We start from the raw sequence: 27,615 nt of genomic DNA, 5'->3' as shown, positions 1-27,615 counted from the left end.
TTTCCGGGTTGGCTGCGCGGCGCTCGGGGCGGCCCCGCCTGCAGCCGCCGGCACCGGGCCCGGGCCTCGGCAGCTCCGCGGGCCCCGCGCCCGCCGCCCCCGGGCCGGCCCCGCCCCGCCCCGGCCCCGCTCCGGCCTGGCCCTGCCGCCCGCCGCCGCCGCCCTCCTGCGCGCCGCGCCCCGCCTCGCCGGCCTCCCGCGCCGGCCCCGCGCCCTCCTCCTCCTGCTGCTGCAGCCGCCGCCCGGCGCCGCCATGCCCGGCCCGGCCGCCGGCAGCCGGGCGCGGGTGTACGCGGAGGTGAACAGCCTGAGGAGCCGCGAGTACTGGGACTACGAGTCGCACGTCCCGAGCTGGGGGTAAAGCGCCGTGCGGGGACCCGCCCTCCGTCCCGCGGGAGGGCCTCAGCCCGTGGGGAGGGTTTCCTGATCCCCGCTCCCGTGCTGGGGTGTCCCCGGGGGGCTGCGGAGGGGGAGAGGCTGGGAGAGGACCCCTCACCCCCGGCCTGCTGCCCTCTTAGTTATCTGCTCTTCCCCCACCATCGCCTCTCTCCTCTTGGTGTCCGCAGCAATCAGGACGACTACCAGCTGGTTCGAAAGCTCGGCCGAGGGAAGTACAGCGAGGTCTTTGAGGCCATCAACATCACCAACAACGAGAGGGTCGTCGTTAAGATCCTCAAGGTGAGTATCCCGTTGATGATGTAGAGGCTTGTGGCGGCTGGGAACAAGGGAGAGAGGAGCTGGGTTGGAGGGGCCAAAGAACTGTTGGATCTCTTTCTTCACCCCAAAACTCCTGTTTTTTCGTTAAGAACATTAGGATGGTGTGTTTGGAAACGGATTTGGTGTGTTGCATGCCATAGTGGTGTTTTGATGTCTTCACCCCTCCTCGTCCAGCATAGCTCAGGGCTGAGAGTTTCTCTAGTGGGGAAGAGCTGTGAGTCCTGACATTTGAACAGCGTTGCGTGTTCTGCCTGTGTTTGGCAAATCGTATCTGGCAATGCCTGTCTAAAACAGCCCAGGGACTGCCATTTCAACAAGAATGTGAAGCCTGGAGGGGAGAATCCTTCTGTTAACCTCTAGACAGCCGGCATGTGGCCTTTGCAGAGCCAGGCTGTGGGATGCTCAGCGGTTAAAAAAGTACCAATATTTTATATTCAGTTCTTTAGAGGATCTAGTGTGGAAAAGAACTTCATCACAGTCAGACTATAAACACTGTGGAAACTTGAGGGGTCTCAAGGAGACCTACCAAAGTTTGGCAGTGTTGGTGACCTGTGCGCTGGTGTGTTGACCCTGGTGGGGTTGGGCTGTGGGGACCTTTGTGCAGCACTGGGAGGTTGTCGTTTGGGATGGCTGTGCACGGGTTATACACTGCAGGGCATGTCTTACTGCGTTTGACACGGAAGCAACAGCTCACAGTGAGCTGTATAACTGTCCTAGCAGCACTCTGTGTTGGTGATCTTAGGGCAGGCAGGGAAGTTAAGACAGAGATGAAAGGTTAGAGTTGCAGTATGTTTGGTTCTGGCTTGGCTGACACTTGTGGCTGTCACTTGTTGGACTAGCAACACTTGTCACTTGTTCCCCAAGAGCACATGGGAGCCAGTGTCTGACCATGGGTGTCCTAAGAATTTGGGCACACATTCATCCACAGTGTCTGAGCTTAATGTGCCCCTGCAGCTACTGAGAAGAGTAACTTTCCAGGACATGCATCTCTGCAGGGCTGTAGCCTTAAGGCATTCACTAGATTCACTCGGAGAGCATGTCTGGCTGTCTCTGCTGTCATTCCCACTCTCTCACTGTGCCTTCATCCTTGGGATCTGCCTTAGATCTTGCCCAAGAACTTGTCATGGTTTGTCCAGCCAGCACTCTTGGGAAAGGTATGATCTTCCATCTGCCTCTGGGAGGAGGCACACAAACCCCAGCTTTGGCTGTGGGCAAGGAGGTGGCCAGGTGAGCTGCTTGGGAGAGCCTCTGTGGCTGAGCCTGACGTCAGGGCAGAGTGGTGAGGTTCACGTGTTCTTTCCAAGCCAGGTTCCTCTGGCATGCTGTTTGGCCCTCCCCCTTCTTCGGATGCTTTTTGTGGTTTAGGTTTCTGTCTTTTTTAAAGCAGATGCAGGCAGGAGTTCTTGCTGTGAGACAGTAGTCACAAGTGGCAGGTGCAAGCCTGGATTTTACAGCAAGATGCCTTGTGGCTGGCCTGGGGAAACTGTGCACTTGTGCATGCTGCTCTGGAGCCCTTGATGGCCTCTTAGGGGCTGCTGTGGTTTATTAGATCCTAGGTCTTGTCCCACATAGAAAGGCACCAGGAGGCTGGAGGGAAAGTCATCAGAAACCCTGCTCCTTGCCTCTTCCCAGCCCAAAGAGCCTCCCCTGGAGCGATGCTGCTCTCCCTGTGGCAGCTGAACTCTGTCACGTCTAGGGAGCCTGTCAGCCTTGGACTGTGAGTCAGCTGGCAAGAGTCATCTGAGGGCAGCTGGGTGCTCCTTCTCCTTGGGGCCTGAATGTGTTGCCTTAATGCCCTGCAAGCAGGAGACTGGATTGTCCCAGATTTGAAGTGGATGGTGTTGCCACTGGTTCCCCTGGCTCTCCCCACTTGCATTAACATGCAGACAGCATTCCTCTGAGTGAACAAGGAAAAGCAGAAGGTCCAGATAAATAAAGATGAACTTTCTCCTCAGTGGAAAGTGGGTCAGTGAAAAGGGAGTTTCAGAGCACCACGTTGTGTACATTATGAAAACCTGTGAAGTGTGGCAATAACATCACTCTGATCTGTGGAAAGTGCTTCTGGTTTCCTGTAGCTAGACTCAGAACTTAATTGCAAATATAACTGCATGTATATACAGCAGAGCCTTAGCAAAGGGACTGGGTGTCTCTGTTCCTTCTGACTGGAGAAAAATTTGGATTCTGCGAGATGAGAAATGCAACGAAAAGTCTTCAAGTTTTTGTGTGATGCAGGGATGGGTCAAAGGGAAGTACCGTGGTTGGGCAATGGAAGCTGTTTAGCACAGTTGCTCCTTTCTCTTTAACATTTTTTGAGAGTACAATTTATGTTAGGTGTTAGAGTAAGTTTCAGCAAGAGTCACTGTTTTAATATCTCAGTTTCATGGGAAGTCATTGGTGTGTCTTCCTAGCCTTTGCTCTTTGAAGAAACTTGTCCTTACTGAGCTCAAGCTAGCACATAGCAAGTACTTCCCCTGCTTTGGTGTTGTACTACCTGTACATCTTGTACCATCCTCCATAGAAGTCAGGAAATTTTATCACCCTTTGATGCAGAACTGAGCCACAGAGATTTCCTGTGTGACTTTGGGCAAGTCCCTTAGTCGCAACAAATCTGAGACTGGTCCTGGTTTAGTGCTTCATGAGGGAGATAATTGTTCTTCCTCTTTGGGCATCCACTCACTAGTTTGTTTGTAAGTGCCCCATGAAGACTTTAGCTTTGGACAAGGCCAGGGAGCTGAGGGCTCTGGTTGGTACCACAGTGCCCTCAGCCTTTTGGGCTTGCGTAAAGCAGGGTGTTTCCCTGGCCAGTACCCAGCATTTCCTTTCAGTTCTGCTACCCCAAGTGCAGGACCAGGCATAATCCTGCAGGAAAATGGGATGTTGCTAGTTGTGGTCATAACATGGATCAGCAAAGGAAGAGAATTAAGATCATGATTATGGCATTACCATTTCCTGGATCAAGTGCCTTACAAGTATGATGCTCTTAATGTCACTTTTCCTGGGAAAATTCTGCAGCTCTTTTTTAAAGGGCAAGTGAAGCAAGCAGGTTGCTTCTCACTCCACTGTAGCAGGACATTAGGATGCCCTGTGTAGGATGGTGCGTGCAAAGCGGTGGGGCAGGAGCCTGGTTTGCCATGCAGACACCCCCTGCCCAGCATCCTCCAGAAGCTTTTATCTTGAGCAGTGAGGCAGAGGACAACTCCCCTCCTTTTCAACGTATTCAGGGAGCAAAAAGTGAGAAGGGTCTAAAGTTTGGGGACTCTGCAGTGTACTGACCTCCCTACCCCTCAGGTTAGTAGGGCATGGAGTCAGCCAGCAGCTGTGCTCCTGCAGTCCCTCACTGGCCTTGGAGGTTCCTGTGGGCATTTTGATCTGGCTGGCTTGGGTACAGCTGTGGCCCTGCTTCCTGCCTGCTTTGGGGCAGCCCACACCAGGAAGGGGGAGTGTGTGAAAATGTTCTGTACGTGCTTTCGTGTCTGGCTGAAATCTGATGGTAAGGTTTGACTCTCAGGATGAGGCCTGACGTTCCTCAGCATGTACAAAGGAAGTTTAAGACATCCTTGTTGCCCGTGAGTCATGTGTTTTCTACGTCCAGTGCAGGTATCTAAAACACAGCTCTGCTCTTCCATAGCTTATCACATAGAGGTTTTTGATGGACTGCTGAGGTCAGTATGTGCTGTCTGTTTGATGAATTCCTCATTTTGTTTTTCTGCTAATGCAGCTCCAAAATGTCTCCCAGCATGCCTTTAAAGTGAATCCTCTGTTCTGGGGTGTCCTGGGGTGAACAGTGTTCCTGGAGGATGTGAACAGTGTTGCAAGTCGCCACTCCAAAAGCCAAAGGCTAACTTTCCACATTGCTTGTAACTGCTACAGGTGATACCTTGTAGTAAGAATGCTGCTGTTATAATGAGTTATGTGCAGTTAGTGCTGGTGCTGAGTCTTGGCTGTACCTCTGTGTCCTTCACCTCCCAGTCTCCTGTACTGCCCCCATCCCAGTGTGCACTGGGGGTGGAGATTATAGCATCCATGTTGGCAGGTCTCTACAGGAATCAGGAGATGTTCTGCTTTCCTGATGCACCTGTGTGTCCATGTATACTGTTAATTGCCTGTGAAGAACTAAACTCATCAAAAAGAGGCTGTTTTGTCTCCTTGTATGGTTACTCTGCATAGGCACAACATGGGTGGAGGTAGGGGAAGAATGCAGATGCAAGGAGATGGACCAGTGAGATGAGGCCCTGCAGCAGTGATGAAATAGCCTTTTTCTTCTTTGGTGGCTTTTGTCCCTCTGTGCTGAGTCCATGCACTGGAAATTTCAACCATGTACATGGTTTCACAAGTGCATTCTTGTTTGTTTGGCTTTGTTTTTTCCCTGTTCCCCCATTTGGGCTGTGCAAACCCTCCAGAGCTGCTGCTCATACCAGGCACTCCTGGAAGGTCCTGCCAGTGTTATCACTCTAGTAACTAGAGAACCAGGTTGGGATGATGGCTCTGGTAAGTTTTCTTCTGACTCTACAAGCTTTAGAGCCCACATAAATCAGCTTTTTTCTAGAGAGGGCCTGCAATGACTCCCATGCTGGTGTGCAGGAGGGATTGCACAGGGAAATAGGATTGGATGCTGTTGGTCCCTCAGGCTGGAGCTTTTGACTGCATCAGTGACCTTCCACCAAAGCCGTTCAATGCCTGCTCCTGGTAACTGTGTGTCTCATGCTCCTCCTGCGTTTGCATGCACTGAATCAGCTCCCCCTGGCCCACTTCCTCCTCTGGCAGTCTTGAAATGAACCCTTTTGCAAGAGATGGGTACACAGCTCTTCTCTTTTAAACACCAGTTGCCCACAAGGAGCTTAGCAAAGTTGGCTGCTGGAGTCCAGCCTTGTGTGAGCTGAGACCAACTGGGACAGTACTGGGTGTCTTGCAGAGGCTGGAGATGCAGCTGGTGACTCTGTGGTGGTGGTGTAACACCAAGGAACTGATGAGCTGCAAAGTTGCGGTGCCTGCATGGAGGAGGGTGAGATACAGCATTGTGTCTGATGCCAGGGGCCTGAAGGAATGATTCCCATCCGTGGAATGGTGTTGGTGGGGATCAGGGTTTAGTCCTCATGTGCCTCCCTTTCAGTTGACTGCAGAATTCTTGACGTATCATGGGCAGTTCTGAAGCCCCAGGTGGGTTGTTTTGGGGTGAGCCATATTGGAGCAAAAAGGATTCTGAAGGAATGAAACTGCCTTCAGAACACATGTTGGGATATTCTACCAAACTTAAGTATATTTTATTTGACTAAAAAAGTAATAGTACTTTTACAGTTTCAAGGTATATTTCCACCCCCCTCTTTTCTAAAATTCAAGAGCAACTCACAGAAGTTTGAATTCCCACAATGGAAGTGGTAAAATGCAAACAACTAGCAGAATGTTAACATAAGTGGGCTCCTTGATTTTGTAACTCTTTGGAATACGATTATTTGGTTTCCCAGCTGATGTCTGGCAAAATAAGCAGAGCTGCTCTGAAGCCAATTTTCCTATTGAGTAATTGGCATCGGGCTTTATAGGCCGATTATTGTGATCCTTTTGATAATACTTGCTAGAGACAAATGAGCTTCTAGTGCTAGCTTTTAAATGTTTAAAGCCTGTGATAGGGATACTGCTCGAGCCTTTCACTGGTCCTGGATGCTGTGTGTTCAGATCCCCCTGCTTGATCACTGGAAGCATCGTTGTATTTCTGGGCTATTCAGGCTTGGTGAGCAACGAATTGATTTTTTTTTTTAATAGGGTGGTGGAATACATTACTTTAGTTTCTCATGGATTTGTATCTTTGGACTGCTAAACCTTCTTTCCTGCTGTGCTAACCCCAGTTTTGTTTCAGAGCACCTGCTGGGCAAAACCCAGCACCTTCTGGGATTCCTTCAGAGATGCACGTATGCTCCTCAGCTGGCAGCATGTGTGCACTGCCAGGCTGCCTGCTCTGGGCTAACGTAAAATGATTTTTATGCTTTGGACTTAATTGGTATTTCACATGCCTTCCTGGTCACTGCTCCTCTTTCACAGTGTGAAGATGTGTAGAGAACTTTGGTTAACAAATCTAATCTCTCTCTTTGCTTGAATTCAAGCAATGGGTCCTCAGGTTGTTGGGGAAGGCTGGAACTGGAGCATCTGACAGAAGAGTGCATTCCCTTTGCTTTAGAAACCAAGCAAAAAAAAATGTTTAACCAGGAAGCCATGTATTAGTTCAAGACAGGAAGAGATGGTTGCAGTCTCTTTTATTTAGAGGTTTATTTTAGCAAACAATGTTAATTCTCCCAGCTGGTGTTTGCTGCAGCTGGACTCTTTCCCTGCTTACAAGTTTACATGATCCTGTGGAAAATGACCAAGGATCTGTTCTCTTGGTCACAGAGAGGTATTTTCTTCTGGATCTACCTAATTGCAAAGCTTATCAGGTGATATTTTTCACCTCTGCAGAGGGACAGCTTTGCACGATGCTTCCAAGTCTTTGGGCAAAGAGAGTTGGGATAGCTCTGGCCACTGTCATTGCCTCTTCCATCCGACTTGCAAGTGCATTGGAGCATCCTTATCCATTTGGCTGATAGGATGGGAAACCTGCAGCCACCAAAGGATAGGTGGATGGGGATAGTCAAGTGAGAGTTGCTGGGTCCAGCAGAGACCATCCTCCTGTGTCTGGAGGTCATCCTGTCCCTCTGCTCTGGGCACTCAGTGTAGTGACATCTGTGAGGTGTGTGTTTTGTCTCCACAGTATACAACCACCTCACTTCCAGTTTGCTTGAGGAAGGAAGCAATTTTCTGGGAAACTGGAAAACTGCCTTGTGCTAGACAGTAATGTTGTTCTAAGGGTACTGATGCAGTGGAAGTAATTAAACCACTCCCAGTGTAGACACAGTTAAACTGAGACATGTCTTTTAGCCTTGTTTCCTATGGAAACGAGTCTTATGCAATCCTGCTGTCTGTCAGCCTTTCTCCCCCTCCTCCCTCCAGTAGTTTTTGCACTGGTTGGCCAATTTCAACCAAATGCGACAGAAGTCTCCACGCTGTCAAGTTTGTACAGATTTCATGGAAGTAGGTGTTTGCACAGAGCAGAGTGACTGTGTTGGAGCCCCTTTCAGAGGGAAAGGCTTTGACCCATACTGGTCACTGGATAATCCCAGTATACAGGAAAGCTTTGAAATGCCTCTGGCGTGGGAACAGATGGAGTTGGAGGCTGTACCTGTGTAAACCATTGCCTTGCAAACACAGGCAGATCAAACTCAGGAGCAGTTAATTTTGTCAAGGTGCTTGCTCCTTACCTCTGCTGGAAATCCCCCTCCCAGTGCAGAAGGACTGGCCTGTGTAGGAAGCACAACCTGAAATGCTGCTGTTCATAGCCTGGTTTAATAAAACAGTTTTAAACGAGTATTGTTAAAAATACCCTGGCTGCAAGGGCTGGTGTTTTAGAAGCTATCCCTGCTGGGAGAGGCAGATGGTTGGAGGCCATAATAGCTTCAGTTCACATTTAATCCATGTGTGTTTGGAGTCAACATCCTTGGAGAGACAGATCGGGTGACTCTGAGAGACAGTTGTAGCAACCCAGACTTAATCCCGGTGCGTGGCTGATATGCTGCTGCTGGCCTGTGGTTTCAGCAGTACTGGTCTCTGGGACATGAAGGATGTCAGCAGAGTTTCTCTGGCTTGAACAGTCACCCCCAGTGCGGTGCTGGCCACGTTCTGGAGTGGTTTGCACCAAGGTGGAACCTTGACTTGCCAGATGCAAGAGCCTGGGCTCAATTGGTTACTGGGCAAAAACAGAGCCCCAGTGCTGTGGCCTTGGCACACGGTGTTTGCAGCTGTGGCTGGAGCAGGGGTGTGGGACCTGTGTGTAGGAGGTGGCGTGAGGCTGGGTAGGTGAAAGCTGTGCAGCATGGGGCGTAGGCCAGCAGTCACCACTGAAATGGGGAAACTGTTCCCCCACATTGCTCTCTCTGAGCAATGCTTTTCCTCTAAAATTACTTCAGCCTGTGGCATTTCTTTTGCCTCATCCTTGTTTACCCAGTGGTGAGAAACCCCACTCCAAGCACTGGCTGTGTGTGTTCTGAGGATGCGCTGCTTACAGCCCTGCACTGAGCAGGGCTTCCCAACCCCAGCCCTGCCTGGAGGCTTGTGGGGCCCTCATCCCAGCTCACTGGGATGTGGGGATGGTGTGACCAGCCTGGCCAGAGCTCTGCAGCCCTGCAGCTTAGCAAGAACAAGTGCAAACAGCGAGTGGCTTTTAACTCCCCCTCCTGCTGAGATGGTGTTTGCCCAAGTGTCTTTCCTTGGTGATGTCAGAGATGCTTCTGGGGGTGATTATCTGCAGGTATTTCATTAAAAACCACCAACTTTCGTCTCTCCTTTTCTCTAAAAGTCACTGATTTTGTGAGCTCTAATGTTTTAGTGTGTGGTGGGTAAGGATAGATTTCTGATGAAGATAACGTAGGGCATCATCTTCCCATCCTGCAAAGGTGAAAGAAACATGTGGAAGTGGTTGGAAGACAACGTCTGCCCTAGTGGGAGCAGTGGTTGCTATGAAAGGAGAAAAGGAAATCTTGGAGGGCTAGAGGGATATCCTCCCCTACCTAGCTGATGCAAAAGGCCCCTGAAATAACTACAGTGCAAAGGAAAAGGTGTTTCAAAGCGGGCTTTGCATCCTCTTGGCTGTATTCAGGGACTGTTTCAGCTCCTAATCAGGTGCAAGTGTTGCTGCAGAGAGGTTGTAAGGCATGTTTGTCATAGCCAGGCAATTCAGGGAGCACCTTCAGGATGTCAGATTCCTCTTTGAAGTTCCTTGGAAAACAGTTTGTGTGTGCATCTGCCTCACTGGACAAGCAGAGTAACAAATTACATCCTCTAATTCCATCTTGACCTTCTGGTAAGATCTGTGCATGTGGGTGACACAAGGGCGGTGTCTGTCTCCATGTTGACATAAATTAAATTAGTTCCTAATGAAGCATCCTCCTCTCAGGTTCCAAAAACTAGCCCTCACTCTTGCTGGTTTCATACTCCTGCTCTGGCTGATTCTCCCTTTCTGTCCAAGCTTCCAGGAGCTCCAGCATTCTCTGGGTACTGCCCTGGGGCTGTTGGTCGCCCACTCCCCAGCAAGCCCAGCCCTGCATTGCTTCAGCTCTGACAGCTGCAGTGGCCTTGCTGCCATTTTCCACAGTGGCTTTATGAGGTGCTGACGTTCCCTGTGCTGGCATTGGTGTTATTTTTGGCACTTTGCTTCAGGCTGAGATTCTCATCTTTTGGCTTTAAAGTCTAGCTCATGCCTTTTAACTTGCAAGAGGAGAAGAGCAGGATTCGAATCTGAAGGTTTCAGCCACCTGAAGAGCCTGGAAAGACAGCATATTTTATCACTTACATAAACGCCATATTTTCCCACTATATAAAGCCTTCTGTTCCTTCTCCTGTCTGCTCATACATTTCTGGGGTCTGAAAACAGGGGTTGCTTTGAATTTGTCTGTAAGGGGAGTATGAGTTGTTCCATCAGCACTCTGTGGCCATCATAGAAGTGAGAGGCTGTGGCAGAGGTGAGATGGTGAGCGCGAGCTGTTGAGCTCCTGTGGCACCTTGTCCTTCACACAGACATCTGCTAATGTGTGTTACTTTGGGAAGGTGCCTCATACCTTTGCCATTCCTCATCACACCCCTCCACACACACCAGACTCAGTGCCAGATGATGAATGTTTTAGAAAGCTCAAAGTCTAGAGAGGAATTTTCATCAGCAGCCTCAGAGATGGGGCTTTACCAGCAAAGGGCTTTGCCAGTGCCTGCAAGATGTCTCTGCAGTTCTTTTTGGTGGTACTGGTGGGGCAGGAGGGGATGTTCCAGCTGTGGAATGAACGACTGCTAGACTGGGTGACTTGCAGCTGGTGCTGCCCATGCTGGTCAATAAGCAAGGCTCGTTAAAAAAGTCTCACCTCTTATCTGCTCTAAACTGCGTTTCCATTCCAGCAGGCACAGAGCTAGGGTTGTCCTGGGAGGGGATGAGTTACAGAAACATCATTTGCATTGAAGTGAACCACTGGATCAGCAAAGTGTAAAAGCCAGCCCAGGCTCTGAGCCTCTGCCTTGGGAGCAGCTGTTCTTTGTCACTCTCCACAGGGTGATGTCCAGAGAAAAGCTTACTTTGCAAAGAGGGCTCCTGAGACTGAGCAGATTAGAGAAGGAGTCAAAACTGTTTAAAGTGTCTTTAGGCTTTAAAAATAATCATGGTTATGGATGCAGGGACATGCAGTGCAGTTGGCTCTGTGCAGCTGAGGTGGTTGCAAGTGAGGCACAGCCATGTCTGAGTTTACAAGTAATCTTGGTGTTGGAGACTTGAAGGTTATCATTTCATGGGATTAAAGTACTCAATGGGAAACAAAAGCAACAAACTTGAAAAGTGAAAGACTGGTTAGTGCTGGTGAACAAAAGCAGAGGTAGGCTCACCATGCTTGTCCTGTGGCTCTGAGTGCACAACATGAATTGGTATGCTGAGGTTACCACAGAGCAGTCCAAGGCACTTTTAACTATAGTTACTGGAGTCAGTTATGTTTGTCTGGAGTGGTTTGATTGTCCCCCTGATGCGTGGAAAGGTTTCATCGATGGGAGGGAAGTCCTAGTTCATGCAAGGTGTCTCTCTCCTCTTTGGTGCTAAAAATGTTCCCATGTGAGGGTGGGAGCAGAGAGAGGAGGGGAGGTGATGTGTTCCAGTCAAAATCAGTGGCAGAAATCAGTGTTAATTTCTGAAAGGACTCTCACTTCTAATTTCTTTTGTCTATTTAAGCCAGTGAAGAAAAAGAAGATAAAACGCGAGGTTAAGATTCTGGAGAATCTCCGTGGTGGCACCAACATCATTAATTTGATTGACACTGTCAAGGATCCAGTGGTAGGTGTCTGTGTTGGGGGGTGTGCTGGGATTGCCTTCCCACCAGCTGAAGGCATGGGCTGGTTGGTTTGGATGGGCTCCTCTTCCTTTCCATGTTCCCCAGACTCTTCAACACCCTTTGTGTGTCCTCTGTGAGTTGCCACAGATGATGGGAGAAAATTTTGAAGTCCTGCAAATTTTCAGTAAGAAAGTAGAGCCTGTAGCCTTCCAGCTTCTGTCTGGTATCTAACTACCTAAATACCAGCCAGGATAACGAGATATTAAGCACTTTAATCCTTCTGGTTGCTGTCCTACGCAGTGACCAGCAGTTGTGTCATGGTCTGTACTGCCACAATTACCCCATTCCTGGGGAGTTTTCTCTGGCTGGCAGCTGGCTGAGGGCTGTGACTCCCAGCCTGCTGGCAGCCCTGGAGAGGAAATGCTGCTGCAGTGTTGGCAGTCCTGGCTGACCTTTCTGCTGTGAGGAAGGATGGGAGACCTTAGCTCCTGGTGACATGTTTTAGCTCACCCAGTGCTCTCTCTGTTCCATGGCATGGCGGGGAGCAGCACTGGCCAAAATGCAGTGTATGGGGTATAAGCAGGGCTGTGCTTTCCATGTCCTGCTCCTACCTTGCTTTCCCTAGTGAGGGCTGGGCAGAAAGCAAAGGCTTTCTCAGGTCTCTTGGAGCCAAAGAAAGGTCAAGTGCATATTTAAACCATGACTTTCTCTCTCTTGCAGTCAAAGACCCCTGCTCTGGTGTTTGAGTACATCAATAACACAGATTTTAAGGTGAGTTTGCCTCAGTGTGGAGGAGGAAGGCTTCCCATTTCTGTAAAGTGCTGTGATTTTTAGATAATCCTCAAGAGCTCTGGGGAGAATTTAGAGTTCTCACAATTGTCAGCTTCACTTTTCTTCCTCCATGTAAATCAGGAACCTGTTAATGGACTCTAGATGAAAAGGCATAAAAGGTTTGCATGCTGATTCTCCCAGCTCTGAGGAGTAAGGTCAACAGGTTAGATATTCTTACTCCCCTCTCAATTTAGTAATCACTGCTGTGCTATATATTCAGCCCAAGTTAATCCCTGAGCTGTAGTGTTCTGTTTACAGCAGTGAAGTTGATGGAGCTGGTGACACCGATTTATTCTGGAATCCTTCAGACCTGGGGACTGTGGGGTGGCAGAGGCTGGAGAGCTCATCTCCCACTGCCAGTGGGCCTGGTATTGGGGGATTGAACATTCTTGAATACATCCTGAGAGCTTTTTTTTCTTGTCTGAGGCTGCAGCATATTCCCTTGCTCTTCTGTCTGGGGGCTCCAAGGGATATTACTGTTCCCAAAATGAGGGTCCTTCTGTCTGAGTGCAGCTACAACTGCTTTTGCTTCCAAAATGCTTCTAGACAAAAGGGAGCTATAATTAGCAGCCACACCTATTTTATTGGTATCTTTGCTTCCCCCATGTGAGCCTTTACCCTAAGTCACTAAGTCAGTGGTGTAGAATTAATTGAGCAGTTGCCATTAGAAAGCCAGCAGTCATCCCTCCTGCACCATTCAGGGCTCTCTTTCATTCCATGTTATGTGATGGTGGTTTTTTCTTCCTCTGTGTCCTGGATCATTATGTAGGTAGGTACAGGTTTTGTAGGAAGCAGATGTACCAAACACCCAGAGAAGAATCTTGGGGTGGTGTTGGTTTTCAAGGAGGCAGCTGGCTCACAGGCCAGCTCCTGCAGCCCTGCATGCTGAGGGGCAGCACACATAGTTTCTGTCCCTCTGGGGTGGGTCTGGCGACCTGGATGCTGCCAGCTGGGATGCATGTGTGTAGCCAGAGCTGCAGCCATTCTGCTGTGGAGGTCTGAGTGCTGTTTAATCTCACGTAGAGATACACTGCAGGAGCCATAATAACAGCAGCTTGGAGCAGCATCTGCCCTGACAGCTCTGGGTGGGGAGAGGAGTGTTGCCTCCATCAAGTAAACAGCCATGAGAGGAGTGTTCTGTGGTGACCTTTCAGGGCTAATTAAAGCAGGTTTGGTTTGCCTGGGCTTTGTTGACATCATCTGAGCTGTGCCAGTGCCTCCTGTGTTGGGAATGTGCCCCTGTGCTTCTCCTGTGACCCACAGCCTCCTTGTAAGGCTAGTCCTAGAAGTTTTTAACTTTCTATTTAGCGACTTTTTAATTATTTAATTGATTTTTATTTTTAATAAAATGTCTTGAGATAAGCTACATTGCTCAGGCAGTGGTACACCTTGCTGAGGATTGCTTTGTGTGTCTCCAAGTCAAAATGTGATTACAACACTCTGTTGTGTCCTTAGAGGTAAAAATTATTCTCAAGGATATCACCTAGAAACTGAAATGTGTTCATGAAGTGGAGTGTTCAGCAGTACCTTGAGGCTGATGGCCAGTAGGGAGACTCAACTGAAAAATGCTGGGCTCAGAGTCCGCGGTCCTTTGGCCACATGGAGAGCCAGGCTAGGCACTGCTGCAGCCAGTGAGGAGCACTGGACTGGCCTCTGCACAAGTGACAGTTTTCTGACTCTTGCAGCTCTGGCTGTTGCATTAGAAACAGCTACATGAGCTTGCAGCAGACTTTTCTAGGCTCCTGGGAGAGAGCCTTGGCTCTTTGGGGAAGTCCAAATTCACGGCTGTACAAGTCCAAGACAGAAAGTATTGATGCTTTTGATGCTGATTGGTACAAGGCAGGAATAACTTGTCTTGGGAATGCAAGTGTGTCCCCAGGGCATGCAGTGTGGCTTCTTGTGTTCAGAGCTTATTTGTAACCTGAATTTCCCTAGCTGTGTATGGGGTGTGTGGGTTGTTTGATGCTCCACTCCCATGAGCTGTCTGCCTGTTTGAGTAGGTTCTTGGGGCTGCAGCTAATTGCAGATGATAGAGCTGCTTCTACTGAGGGTGCCTGTGGGTGTCTTCTTCTGTATAGAAACTCCCAAGATGTCTCTTCCCTTGCTCTGAAGTGCCAAGTAGAGAGTACAGAGTACGTGAGACCACTTGTGTTGGAGGTCTCAGCTTGCTCTGTACCTTTACACTTGAAACAGCTGGAGAGCACCTAGTCATTGTTCCCTCTGCTCCACAGTCCTTATTTCCCTGGGCAGCCAAGTTCTGCTGGAGTTCTGCTGTCACTCCCAGCCTGCTGGCAGCCCTGGAGAGGAAATGCTGCTGCAGGGTTGGCAGTCCTGGCTGACCTTCCTCCTGTGAGGAAGGCTGGGAGACCTTAGCTCTTGGTGACATATTTTACAGGCGGCAGGTGGCTGCTGACCACTCCACAGGATTTTATTTTTCTCTGTTCTGTTGGCAGTAGTTGCTCAGAAGCTTGGATGGCTGCTCAGTCATCTCCTTTCTGGAAGTTTGTTCCTCCAGCATTATTATTTTTTGCTTTGATGCTAATATTTTGACCCCTTTGCCTGTTCAAATGGCAGAACACTGTTCAGGTCAGTGTACCCATGGAAATGGCTGCTGGGTTTCCTCAGCTCTCTGTGCCTGAGCAGAAGCTGCAGTTCTGTGGGATCTAAGCTGTTGCTGTGGACAATCCAGATCAGAAGCACAAGCTTTTATTTCACTATTCTTAAATGATGGTATAAACAGGAGACTTAGGTGATACCTCCCCAGAGCTGATTACGTTTTCTTAAATTACCTGTCTGGGTCCCTCCTGGAAGCGACAGCACTGTACTTGCCGGGAGGATGAGCTGGAGCCAGACTGGATATGTATTCTACTGTGTGAAGACAGCAGCTTATGTACAGGGTTAGTGTTTCTCTTCAGACCTGCTGCATTACTTGTCATCTGAGAGCATTCAAGCTCCCCACAGTAATTTGCCTTAAATGAAAGTTGCACTGCAGAGCCACATGCAACTAAGGAACCATCAGCAAAATTAAATGTCTTTTGCTAATTGGTTTCAAACTAGAAATGAGATGCTGCACTTCAGCCACTGTCAGCTGTCACATATTTTGTAAGTGTGCCTGGTACTGTTCCTTTCATTGTCCCAAAGAGGCAAATCCCTTAGGAAAGAAGGGGACAGAGACAGGTCTCAAGGAGCAGTTCTGGATTGGGTTTGCTCTAGCAGGTTTGGAGCTGAAGATGAGATGGGCAAGAAAAGTGAGCAATGGAAGGTTGCTTCAGGATGTTCAGCCTGCTGGAGCTGTGGGTCCAGTGGGCTTTTGAGTCAAGTCTTCCATTTCACCTGCACTTTGGTGAAATGTGTACATAGGTTTTATCCTTGTACATCCAGGGTTTGTTTAAAAAACAAAGGTTTTTATTTGTTTGTCTAAGCAATGCAGAAGTATAAAAGATTCTCCTCCCTTGTGTGGCTGCCAAGAGTGGGATGATTTGGGAACTGTTTTCCTGGGGTTTTTTTGCTGCTGCTGCTGCCCTGCACCCCAAAGGAGTGTCTCTCCTCACAGCCACCCTGTTGCTCTGCAGATGCTGCTTCCTGCACGTAGCCAGCTGTGTTGCTCACTCAAGGGAGAGGAATGAGCATTTAACTCCTGTCAGCCCCATGGTGGGGGAAGCGTGTCTCTGCCTCCTGGGGCACTAACAGGATTCATTTATGATTGGTTATGTGATGTGTGCCAAAATATCACCAAAAGCTGGAGAGGGGTAGTGGCTGCCTGTGGGAGGGTTTGGCCTTTCCTAGTGCTCTCTATGGAGAAAGGAGACCAGCCCAGATCTCTGAGGCCTCATGGCATCCTGAGTGCTGAGCAGATGTTTGAGCTGGGTCTGAGTGATCCCCACAGTGATGTTTCTGATAATCCTACTCCACAGAGACAACTGTAAGAACAGAGCATGGGGCATGTCTGCAAAGGAGGTGTCTGTCCTGCACTGCTAGGCTGGCCAAAGGGATTTGGAGCCCACTGTCAAAGCCTGCTGGAGGCAGCTGCTGTGCTGGACCCACTTGCAGTGGAAACCTTGGCTCTGTCCTTCAAAGCTGTCTGTGTTCACTGGCTCCCTGCAGGGCTGAGCAGGCTCCTGCAGGGACTACTCCCTGTGGTGAGCAGAGCTGAGCACTGCTGGCCACACTGGTGGCCTTAGCACTTACAGAGGTCAGAGGGGCTGGTTTTCACAGGCAGCTCTTCTAGGAAATCTGTTGAATGCTGTTTGCCCAACAGTGTTTGGGCTTATCATGGCCCAGTGCTGAAGGCCATGAGCCAGAGAAGCAACAGCATTGCAGGTCTGAGAAGAACACTGGTGACCTCCCTTCAATCTCCTTCCCACTTAAAGGCAGCAAGAAGCAGAGAGCCAGGGAATAGGGAAAATGGGATCTAGTCTTGTAATACCGCTGCCTTTCCTGCCCTCCTCCTTCCCCAGGTGCATTGATGTTGCCAGGTGAAGTTGAACAGGGCAGTGAATGCCAGAAGGACATGTTTTACACATTTCTGACAGTGTTTGTAACCTAGGAAGCCATTTAAACAGACTTCTGAAAGGACTCAGCTGTCCTCTGCTGGCCCTGTGTCCTGCATCGGTTGTGCACAAGTCAGGAATCTATCCCTGCTATGGCTCTGTAGCTTGTGGCTATGTCTTTTTTGCTCCTGCTCACTTGTCTGCTTCACTGGGTTGTTCCAAAGTGTTAGGATCATCCCAGCTCACGAGAATACAATGCAGTTGTGTCCTGGAGGCTGTTAAAGCTCTGTATGTGTAAATGACACTTGTATGTTGTCAAATTATTTCTGATTTTGGGGCTGGGTGGGGGCTTCAGTAAAGCAGGAACGTGAGGATCTCAGCATGGGCCTGGAGGGGATCCAGCACCAGAGCTGCTTTTTTGGAATGTGAATTTCAATCCCTTGCTCTGGGATTTTTCCTGAAGCTGCCAAGTGGTGCCTGTGATGGACAGCGGGCTCCAGTGCTGATGCAATTGGTGATTTGTCTGTGCTATGAGATGATCCTTGTTTGTAAGAAAGGGCAGAGAGGTCTGGTCCCACTGCTGCCCTGTGAGTGTCCTGCCTTGCCCTGCCCTGGCATCTTGCCTTGCTTTCCATAGAAGATAGAACAGTTCAACAAGGTTGGGCTGACTGCAGCCTGTGAAAGATACAGAGCAGAAGGCAAATTTGGGGCCAGCTGGGACCTGGTGTGGGAGCAGCAGGATGATGAGTTTTCCTGTGATGGTGCTGGTGGCACAGGGCAGGTTCAAGTGCCCCCAGAGCTCTGTAACTTCCACATGAGCAGCCACAGAAGGACACAGGAGAGGAGAGTGGTAGCAGTGAGCACTTCCCCACAACTCAAGTTGTAACTCTCCTTGATCTCACAAGCATTCCTGTGCTCTTCAGTTGCATTAGCCTTTACCCTGGGATAGAGGAGAGCCTCTGTGGCTCTAAGGCTGGCTCTCCTTTGTGCTTCCCAACCCCATGTTCCTTTAGATTGATGTTTTCCTCTCCCTGTCACACCCTGAACACTTGGACACCTTCCCATGTGTTCCAGCATGCCTGCTCTGAATTCTGTTGTCACTGCTGACATACAAAGTCATCACAGTGATTTGACAACAGAAAGTCACAATTGTCTGTGGCCTCCTCCAGAGTTTTTGCTCTGTCCCCCTTGGACAGACAGCCTGCCCATCTCCTGCTGGAAAGTTGTGACAAGTCTGAATGATGCCAGTACCATTTTACAGGAGCTCTTGCATCCTTCCTAGATTTCCTGGCAGGTCTGAGAGCAGGAGAGGAATGCTGCCGTAGGAATAGGTAGCATTCATAGGGAATCTGGAATGGGGTCAGTGGTTAGAAGCAGGTGGGGTGCAGGAAATGAAACTAATCTAAATCTGGAGTATTTATTTTTTTCTCACTTTTTTTTTTTCCTCTCTCCCCAAATCTGTTTCAGCAACTGTACCAGATCCTGACAGACTTTGATATTCGGTTTTATATGTATGAGCTGCTTAAGGTGAGTGGCATTGCTCGTGACAGTCTGGATGGGGAGATCAAGAATGAGAGTGGCAGTAGTGGGGCTCATGGGACACTGTTGCTGAGAGGTTTCTTCTCTCGTGTTCAGTACAGAACACAAGTCTCATAACCTGGGAAGGTTTGGGTTTGGGAAGAGATCAGGTTACCTGGCTTGCTGTGAGGTATTGCAGCCAAACTGGGGGCCTTTGATCACCTCCAAAGGGTCTATGATTCTCTGAGGTCTGAAGTGTTTTGATTGTAGACCAGGTAGAGCTGTGCTTGGTCTCCCTGTGTCTCTTGCACCATTGGGCTGCTGTGATCAACTCCCAGAAAAACATCAGAGCCAGGACAAGGCCCTTGAGGCAGGGCTGGGAACCTATGGTGCTAGGGAGAGTGGAAGAGAGGGACCGACAGCTCCAGGCATTCCTCTACTGCAGTATTCAAATGCAGTCCCAGAAGGTGAATTCTGCCCACTAGTTATGCCACATGTTACAGGTAACATCAGTATTTTCCTTTGACACCTCCCAGTCAAAGCTTTCCTTGCTCCTCTGATGAAAGGTGAGGAGTGCCCTAAATACCTCCCCTTAACTAGCTTAGCTTGCACTTCCCCATGGAAATTCCCTCAAGGAGCCATGGCAGGTCTGTGGGATGTGCTGCACTGGTTCTTGGGGGTCTCCAGCTGCAAGACAGGGGAGGCAACAGGGCACAAGGAAGAGCTGCCAGGTTTGACTGATCCCAGGGCTGTTCTGTGCTGACCTGCAGCAGCTTGGCTGTGTCAGGTCCTAGCAGGGCCTTGACACTTCTGGGCTGGCACTTTGCAGCTCCCATGCTTCTGGAAATGAGTGGGACAGGCTAGGAAAGCCCTTTTGTGCTTCAGGACACAATGACTGAAGGAGACTTCCTGAAACAGATCCAGTAGGCTCAAGGGAGGCTTTCTTTTCTGCACCTCCACGCTTCCCACCTGTCTGCCAGGGAAGGACCTTCCTACTGGATGTTGGGAGTGGGCCTGAGGCAGCCTGGGATTAGGATGGGAGGGGTGATGAAGTTTAGATGATCCTTGAGCCTTGGCAACACAAGACACTTGAAGAGCCTCATCCCTGGAAGCACCTGTTTGTGTAACCTGTTATAGATCTCCTGGAGTGGAGATGCAGGACCGGTGTTTGCTGTGAGTCCTGTGGGCTGTGAGGCCATGTGTCACTGCAGGGCTGTTCTCTGAGGCCTTGCTGTGATGGAAGCTACTGCCTCCTTGCTTCCCCTTGTGGCAGGGGCCCAAGGACAGCATTGCTTCCCTGGCACTGATGTCTCGGATATTGAATGACTACAGGCTGTACCTTCTTTCCGTGCTGCTGGAGATCTCATAGCATCTGATAGATGTTGATGGATGGATCTCCCTCCCCTTGGAGATGAGAAAACAACATTCTCACCTCTTTGCTCAAGGGAACAGCTGCGTTGGGGGGGCAAGTGGTGCAAGGTCATGGAGCTGGGGAGCTTGTATGTGCTCCTGCCTACAAGCTTGAAGCAGGTTTGCTCTCCTTCGTGTGCTATCACTTGCCTTTTTTAAGTGCAACTTGGCTTAAATCAGCAGGGCAGAGGTGACTTTCTAGCTTGAGTGTGTTTTGGGGCACAAGTGGAAAGCCTCACTGGAAGTCCATAAAACTGCATGCATGTAGGAATCATTCCCTTTCTAGGGAAGAGAGCCTGACCTAGGAAGCACAGGGCTACCCAGGTTGGAGCACTGGCCTTGACTCCAGGTGGGACACCTCTCTGCATTGTGTTCTTCAACAACTGTGCAGGGAACACAGTTCCAGGATTTGTGACTACAGTAGGGCACAAGGTCCATACAGTCTTGTTGTCAGCTTGTCACTTTATCATGTGCAAGAGCTGAAACTGCTCATTCCATGTACCAGGGTTATGGCACTTCTTGTGAACTCTTGCTTCTGGCTGAGAACTGTTACATTGGTAATGCTGTGCCTGTGGTTACAGCCGTGTCTAATGTGTGTGTGTGTGTGTATCTGCCAGGCCCTGGATTACTGTCACAGCATGGGAATCATGCACAGGGATGTCAAACCCCACAACGTCATGATAGACCACCAACAGAAAAAGGTACTGTGACACCAGGGCTTTTCCAGGGAAACTTGAAACTCTGCTGCCTCTGTACTCATAGCACATACCCCTCTAACCTTTCTTCACTGGCTCCCTTCCACCCATGCCAGCACCAGGAGATGGTCAAAATCCCACAGGGGAGCACCTCAGTGGTGTCCTTGGCTTCCTCACTGCTGGGGTGTGCTGGTTAAACCACAGGAAATGGACAGCACAGGGGCCTACCCCACCCTGTCATGGTACTTTGTATCCCATTGAGTGCTGTGTGTGCCTGCTCCAGGCACCTGGAATTTGTGTCAAGAACTAGTTGCTGGTCCAGACATCCCTCTCTGTCAATCAGCAGTGGCTGTACAGGCAAGACAAGGTGTATAAGGAAGGGAATGTCTTACTGGAGTCCTTCCCTAGTAAGCTGGTTGTGCATCCCTGCAGCTGTGGAGATGGTCTGCTTTGCAGGATGTGCTGAGCCCCTCCTACCCCATTTTCTGCTCTCAGTCCCCAGGTAAAATCAACACTGCCTTCAGCCCAGCCCTTCTAAACAGTGGAATAAGACTTTTGCCTGTTCCCTAGTACTCAAGGATCTGGTGGTGCTGGTAAGGAGCCAGCTGCCCAGTAGTAACAGTGTGCTTGGACTCAGAAGGCATTGGAGATCTCTAAGCTGGGCTTTGCCCCACTAGCTGATTTTAGGGAAAAGGGAAAAACTGATCAAAGAACTGCTGGGAGCATCTGCTGTCCACAGAGGGCCTCCCTCCACCCTGGGCTCCACACTTGCATCAAGGGATTGAGGTTTGGCCAGTGTGGCTTCACCTGCCTGGCTGGTGATGTGTGTCTCTATTGCCTGTTCAGCTGCGGCTCATAGACTGGGGTCTGGCCGAATTCTACCATCCAGCTCAGGAATACAATGTCCGTGTGGCCTCTAGGTACTTCAAAGGACCAGAGCTCCTTGTGGACTACCAAGTAAGAGTCTGTCTCCTCTTTGCTATCCAGTGATAACACTTGTGGCTGCACTTTAGCCACCTTTGGGTTGTCTGGTTTTGCCTGTCAGGGCATTGCCTGGGTTGGAGAGAGGCTGGCTGTGAAGTGCAAAGGCTGAGGCTGCCTGTGCTGGTGGGGAACCAGGCTGTGGTGAGTGTTCCTTTTCTGACAGCTTCTCCTTTTCTCCCTCAGATGTATGACTACAGCTTAGACATGTGGAGTTTAGGCTGTATGCTGGCAAGCATGATCTTCCGAAAGGAGCCCTTCTTCCACGGCCAGGACAATTATGACCAAGTAAAGACATTGCTACCTGGCTTACTTTGTGAAAAGTTTGTCCCCAGTTCATCTCTGTGTGTATAGTGGGGAGGCTCTGGGGATGGGACTGCCAGGCTGGGAGGATGCTGCTACAGGTTTTGTTAAGCCATCTGTGATTTTGCTGCCATGTGTAGGAAACTTGTTTTCTGCACATGTTGCACAAGCAAGTTTCAAGGGAGAAACTCCTTCTGTCTGGGCTGTTTCCAGAAGGAGGACTCTTAGATTTGGGCAGCTCTGCCTCTGCAAAAGAGTGATGGGCTGCCCTTCTGCTCTCTGAACATGCCTTTTGTTCCAGCTGGTTCGCATCGCAAAGGTCCTGGGCACAGATGAGCTGTATGGGTATCTCAAGAAGTACCACATAGAACTGGACCCGCACTTCAACGACATCCTGGGCCAGTAAGTGGAGAAGTGAAATGCTGCCATTTCTTCCATGTAAGCACTGAGAGAGAGATAAACTGCTGTCTGTACCCTTGAGGCTCACCCTCTCAACAAAGGCCTGCTCAGTCTTCTGGATAACAGTGCTGCTTGCAGGCTTCACATCTAGCTCATGTCATCTCAGGAAGTCACTGAAATGCAGGCCCTTTCCTTTTGTCTCTCTTACGATTCATGAGCCGTCCCCTATTTCTTCTCTCTCCTGCTTGTTCACATCCTTAAAGTGGAGGTGTAGACACTGCAGTTAAGTGTGGGCTGAGTGGCTCAGAGTCTTCCAGTTGAGATTTCTGAAAAGGACAAGTGGAATGGATGGAATAGTGAGGACAGCTTCTGTGAGGCTGCTGGCAAGCCAGAGCAGTTCTGGTCCCAAGGATGTCACCCTGCCTGCCATATGCTGTTGTCTATTCCCTGTAGACAGAAGGGAATGTGCAATGTTGTGCCTTTCCTGGCACAGGAGATCCATACAACAGTGTAAATAAAGAAGAGGATTTTCCACCTTTGGCAGGTGTTTTCTGGGCAGTAGCTTGTGCAAGGAAGAGCTGTGGCCTGTTTACCACAGCCACCTATACTCAGAAGTGGCTGGTGGCAGGCGATTCCCATGGGACATCGGGGTGGTGCTGTGCAGTGACAGCTGCTCCCTTTGCAGGCATTCCCGGAAGCGCTGGGAGAACTTCATCCACAGTGAGAACAGACACCTGGTCAGTCCTGAAGTCCTTGACCTCCTGGATAAGCTGCTGCGATATGACCATCAACAGAGGCTGACTGCCAAGGAGGCAATGGATCACCCTTATTTCTGTGAGTCTGTGGAGTAGCTGGGACCAACAGGGATAGAGTTGTGGGGGCAAATTTTGGCTCCCCACTCTGCCAAAGCCTCAGCAGCTCTGTGGATTTTGAGGGCAGTTTCTTTGGAAGGATTTGCCTGGGTGGAGCTTCCGCTTTATTAAATGCTGTTTCCTTTTCCTGCCTGGTCTGTCTCCTGCAGATCCAGTGGTGAAGGAGCAGTCCCAGCCCAGCTCAGAAAACGCTGTGCTCTCCAGTGGCATGACAACAGCACGATGAGGACTGGAAAACGACGGGTAATTCAAGATGTTTACAAATAAAAGCAAAACCTTCGGTCACACAGTGAAGGGAAAAGAACCAAGGACCCCCCCCTTCTTCCCCTCCCCTTTATACTCGGCAGAAATCTAACCTTGTGGGGGGGGTCTTAAACCTCAGTTCCTCTCTGGTGGTTGTGGTTAATGTAACTCTAACCCTGTGGTACCAAAGCCCTGGGCAAATGGTCTTGCAAGAGCTAAATATGTAGTGATATCCCCAGGGCTCCACACAACTGATTCTGGTTCACATCTCTATGGATCCTTCTCTTCCTTCTCAGTCCAGCCTTCCCCACCACACTGGTGGGGACAAATTGGTCGTTCCACCATCAGCCCTTAGCATGCCTCTTTCTAAACTTGCCTTTCTGACTTGTAGACCCTGAATGAACCAAATTCAGGCTGGGGGTCAGCAGGTGCAACTCTGTTTTGAGGTCCAAGTCTTTACTGCTCACTCTGGGCTTGAATTTGGCCCTTGAATTCCAGTTTCAATTGTGAATGCCGGGGTGGTTGGGGGGAGGGAGGGGGAGTTCAACAAAAAACAACCCACAAACCCAGCAGCATCTCGGGATTAGTTTGGAGCATTAAAACGAAGGCACTGATCCGAGTTGCTGGGGAGAGGATCCCCCCCCTCCAGTGTGTTTGACAAAGGCTCGCTCTGAGAAGAAACTCAATAGACCTGCTTTGGAAACTTGTGAATGTGAGGGCTGCTCTTGTGGCAGGAGAGGGGAGGGACTATCCAGACTTTCCCACCGAGCTCAGGAAAGTCAGTGTTGCAAGATTTCTTGTGATAGGTGTGCAACCACGTACCTCATGACGTGGCTCCCATGAGAATTCGTGCCAGACGCAGACTTGTGCCAGAGCACAGCTCTGGAGCGGTTCAATCCAGCACCGCAGGATGGAGGAGTGGAGAGGAGGCCGGAGAGGAGAGCACAGGGAGGGGGGAGGATCAACAAACAGCGGTGTCAGGGCAGGGGCTGTGCAGCTACTGATCCAGGCCTTGGGATCCCACGCAGTGTTTTAACAAAGTCAGCCATTTGTTGAATTCTGGGGTGCCGATCCTGTTGGGGGGTGGGGGGTTCGTCTTATGGGTTCTTTCATCAGATCCCTCGATGGCTTTATAGCCCCACAATTCACAGTTGCCTCCTCTACTTGTTCTGTGTGTAACTTCATCAAGTGGTTCTGGTGACACTCAAACCTAGACGCTGGAGATAGTGTTTTCCCACCAGCACCTAAACACAGAATTTCCTTCTGCGGCATTGTTGAAATAGTTAATTTTTTATAAGGTTGCAATGTTTCTATTTGAAACATCTGTTTACATTCCATATTCCAATAAAGTTCTATTGGCATCAACAGCAGGTCAATCCATTTGTATAAATCACTGAAACCAATAAATATCTATACGTCTGAATGTCTGCCGTCTCAAATCTATGGGATAGCCAGAAGGCCTGAGAGCTGGAGGCCTTGTCTCCTCCAGGAGGGCAGGTCAGCTCTTCCAGCCTCTCTTGTCTGTGTTTTTTTTTGGGATCTCTCAGTCTTTGGTTGCAGTCTTCCTGCTGTCAGCCTTGAGAGTTTCTCTGCAGCAGATAGTCCCTGCTGCCACGAGGCCGCAGAGGAAGTGAGAGGGTTTGGGCACAGCGTGGGGCTCAGCTCCTGTGCTCCACTGGCCTCAAACAGGCACTCACTGCCTGAGGGACAGACCTGACTGCCCTTACCTGGTGGCTCAGCCCAGGTCACCAGTGCACGGCTGGAAATTGGGGTTCTCCACCTGTGTACCCCCATGTTCGTCTGCTTTCAGCCTGGGTGGCTGGCTTTGTCTAAAGATGTGCTGAGTAGGGAGTAGCTGTTTCCTTGCACCTGAGGCCATGGGGATTGTACTGGGTATCTGGGCTGAGGAGCAGCCTGTGGTTGCTGCCATCCTGCAGGGCCTTGCTAACATCTGGTTTCCTGCAGAGGCTGCTGAAGGCATTGGAGTGTTCCCAGCCCTTTCCTTCCATCTGCCCATCCTTTCTGGCTGCCTGGCCTGAGGGGCAGGGGATTCTCTTGTGCTCTTACACTGTGCCAGTACCAGCAGGGTTGTTTTGGGGTTTTAATACCAAGTTTTGAACTTGTTTTAAATATCTATTGAATTGCTCCATTGAGAAGTGGATGTTTCTCATGGCCTGTCCAAGTTGCTATGGGAGAAGTTTGTCTGTTCTCCAGCTCTTGTGTGTTGGCATTCCCAGCTTCTGGAGGGGCAAGGCAAAGAGGTGGGAAGAAGAAGAATGGGTTGAGTGGGGGAACTTTGATAGGTGAACACTGTTGACCACTGTGTATGAGTGTGCTACACATAAATGCTTGACAGTGTCTGAACCTGATGGTGAAATTTCAAGGTGGTGCTTTGGGAAGTATCTGTTCCGTAAACCTGAGTCAGGAATTCTTTCACGGTACCCTCAAGCAGGGGAAGAGAGTTGCTCTTCCAGAGACTGAAATGGCTTTCCCTGGTTGCAGTAAGCAGAGAGGCTGGAACAACCTGCCCCTTATCTCCCCACATCCCTACCCCAGCTCTAGGGCAGGATAAGCAGTGACAGATTCATCCTGGAGGGAAACAACAGCTGAGCAAGAGTAGTCTGGGAGTGAGGAGGGTGTGGAGTCTCCTGATCCCAGAGCAGTGGGGACATTTGACTGCAGCTTGTGCCAGTTTACCTCTGCAGCCAGTGGCTCTTCTAGCACTCAGAGCAGGAAATCCCTCTCTCCTCTGGACCTTAGCAAAGCTTTCTCCTGGCTGTAGGGATAGCCAGGAGCTGGGGAAGAGTGCTTTGTCCCTAGGAAGTTAAGAGGACTGGGGAACATCCATCTTCATCTGCTTTCTTCTGGAGAAAGTTAGGAGAGTCCTAGTGCATATTCCTGGCCTTTCAGCTGGCCTGGCTCCAGTTCTGTAGCAGAGGTAGAGCATGGGTTTGGCTGAGCCTTCTAAGAGGAAAGGCTCAAAGCTGAATCTCAGCAGCCTCTGAGGGATGCAGTAGGAAATGGATGCAGAAGGCAGCTTTGCCAGCTTGTCTGTTGCAAATGTGCTGGGCATGATGGGAGCTTTTAGTGGAATTATGGGAGGTGTTTGTGGTAGTGTGGGGAAACTCAAAAAACTCAAAACAGTAGGTCATGGAAAAAAAAGTCCAAACTGGTGTCTGTCTGTCTGTGACAGTTCTGCTTTGCTGGACTGCATCTGTCTCTTGCCTTGCTCAGCCCTGCCTTCCTTTCTCACCCCTTTGAAAGCAGGCTGAGGTTCTCCTGCTGTCCCCAGGTCCAGAGGGCCATGGAGGGTGCGCCTGGGCCTGGCTGGGGGTGGGGTGGCAGATGCGGGGCAGCGTGCCCAGCCATCGCCTCATCACGGCACTGGAGGAGCTCCGTGTTGAGCTGGCAGTGCCCCGTGACGCTCACTTCCCTCCTCCCATCTCTCCTCAGGTCCGATGCTGTTGCTCCCAATTTTCCATAAGCAGAATGAGAACCAAATCAAACGTCCCATCGGCGCGGTAGAGCGACGGCGGGCGGACTGCGCGGCGCGGGCAGGGCTCAGAGCGGGGCACACGCCTGGCTGGATGGCACTCGCCTCGCTATGACCGCAGCCCTTCCCTCCGAGTGTTAAAGGTTCTTCTGCCTCTGTTTCCTTGTTGAGCTCCTCCTGACCCAGAAAGCGTGGAAATGTGAAGGGTGTGCAAAGCAGTTGTTGGTTAGTCGTTCCTTCCTCTGTTCTGGCTGTTCCCCCCCAACCTCTGATGGACCATGGTTAGCCAGCTTGTGCCTGTCTCTTCCAGGACATGGGGGTTGCAGGGGATGTAGTATCGTGATGGACAGTTCTATACTATAATTGAAAGAATTCTATATTGTTGAATAAAAGTTTTAAAAGAAGCATGCAAGGAGGAGTATTCAGTGGGGAGGGAGCTGGAGAGTACTGGCAGAGTGAACTGTTCCCTGTGCCCAGCTAGGACAGGCTGGGTGAGGAGAGCAAGAGAAAATTGTACAAAATCAGTGTGGGCAGAGGCAAAGGAGGCACTTGCCACCTTTGGGGGTGTTTCTCCTTTCCCTGCTGAGACCCCCCCACTCTTCTGAAGGTGCTGGCCTGGGTGGTGACCTGCTCTGTCTCTGAACCACCAGAGCTCCTGTCTCTTCCTCTTTCTTGGGCTCAGGCTCTCCTCCTCCTCCTCCCCAGCACCATGACTGCAAAGCCATGAGCCTGAAAGTCCTGCCCAAGGGCTGCTGCACTGCAAAAGCTCCTCTCAGATGTGGTCCT

At 50.1% G+C, this 27,615-nt stretch overlaps 1 protein-coding gene and 1 long non-coding RNA gene across 5 annotated transcripts; one reads left to right on the top strand and one right to left on the bottom strand.

Annotated features, from left to right (window-relative positions):
* The first annotated feature begins 139 nt into the window (after nucleotides 1-139).
* Nucleotides 140-27,233, top strand: CSNK2A2 (casein kinase 2 alpha 2). 4 transcript variants are annotated; one of them, XM_086847459.1, is made up of 12 exons: nucleotides 176-357; nucleotides 567-678; nucleotides 11,495-11,596; nucleotides 12,315-12,365; nucleotides 18,383-18,442; nucleotides 20,461-20,544; nucleotides 21,385-21,495; nucleotides 21,706-21,807; nucleotides 22,124-22,224; nucleotides 22,907-23,055; nucleotides 23,243-23,336; nucleotides 26,790-27,233. In XM_086847459.1, the coding sequence occupies exons 1-11, from the start codon at nucleotides 254-256 to the stop codon at nucleotides 23,317-23,319; spliced, it is 1,053 nt and encodes a 350-aa protein (XP_086703585.1). In that variant the 5' UTR covers nucleotides 176-253; the 3' UTR covers nucleotides 23,320-23,336; nucleotides 26,790-27,233. The 4 variants fall into 4 exon arrangements, with proteins under 4 accessions (XP_023804044.2, XP_086703585.1, XP_086703586.1 ...); XM_023948276.2 differs by lacking the exon at nucleotides 26,790-27,233 and having other exon boundaries at nucleotides 140-357; nucleotides 23,243-24,759; XM_086847460.1 differs by lacking the exons at nucleotides 176-357; nucleotides 567-678; nucleotides 26,790-27,233 and adding an exon at nucleotides 5,624-5,719 and having other exon boundaries at nucleotides 23,243-24,759.
* On the bottom strand, nucleotides 6,946-13,442 carry LOC147650882 (uncharacterized). Its single transcript, XR_015275320.1, has 2 exons — nucleotides 10,647-13,442; nucleotides 6,946-10,058 (listed from the first exon to the last, which is right to left on the bottom strand). It is a non-coding gene; the product is annotated as an uncharacterized LOC147650882 (long non-coding RNA).
* Nucleotides 27,234-27,615: the final 382 nt, after the last annotated feature.

This window comes from Cyanistes caeruleus, chromosome 12 (assembly GCF_971803275.1).
Source record: "Cyanistes caeruleus chromosome 12, bCyaCae1.hap1.1, whole genome shotgun sequence".
Lineage (NCBI taxonomy): Eukaryota > Metazoa > Chordata > Aves > Passeriformes > Paridae > Cyanistes > Cyanistes caeruleus.
Note: the sequence above shows the minus strand (reverse complement) of the source record. Positions and strands in the feature narration are given on the sequence as shown.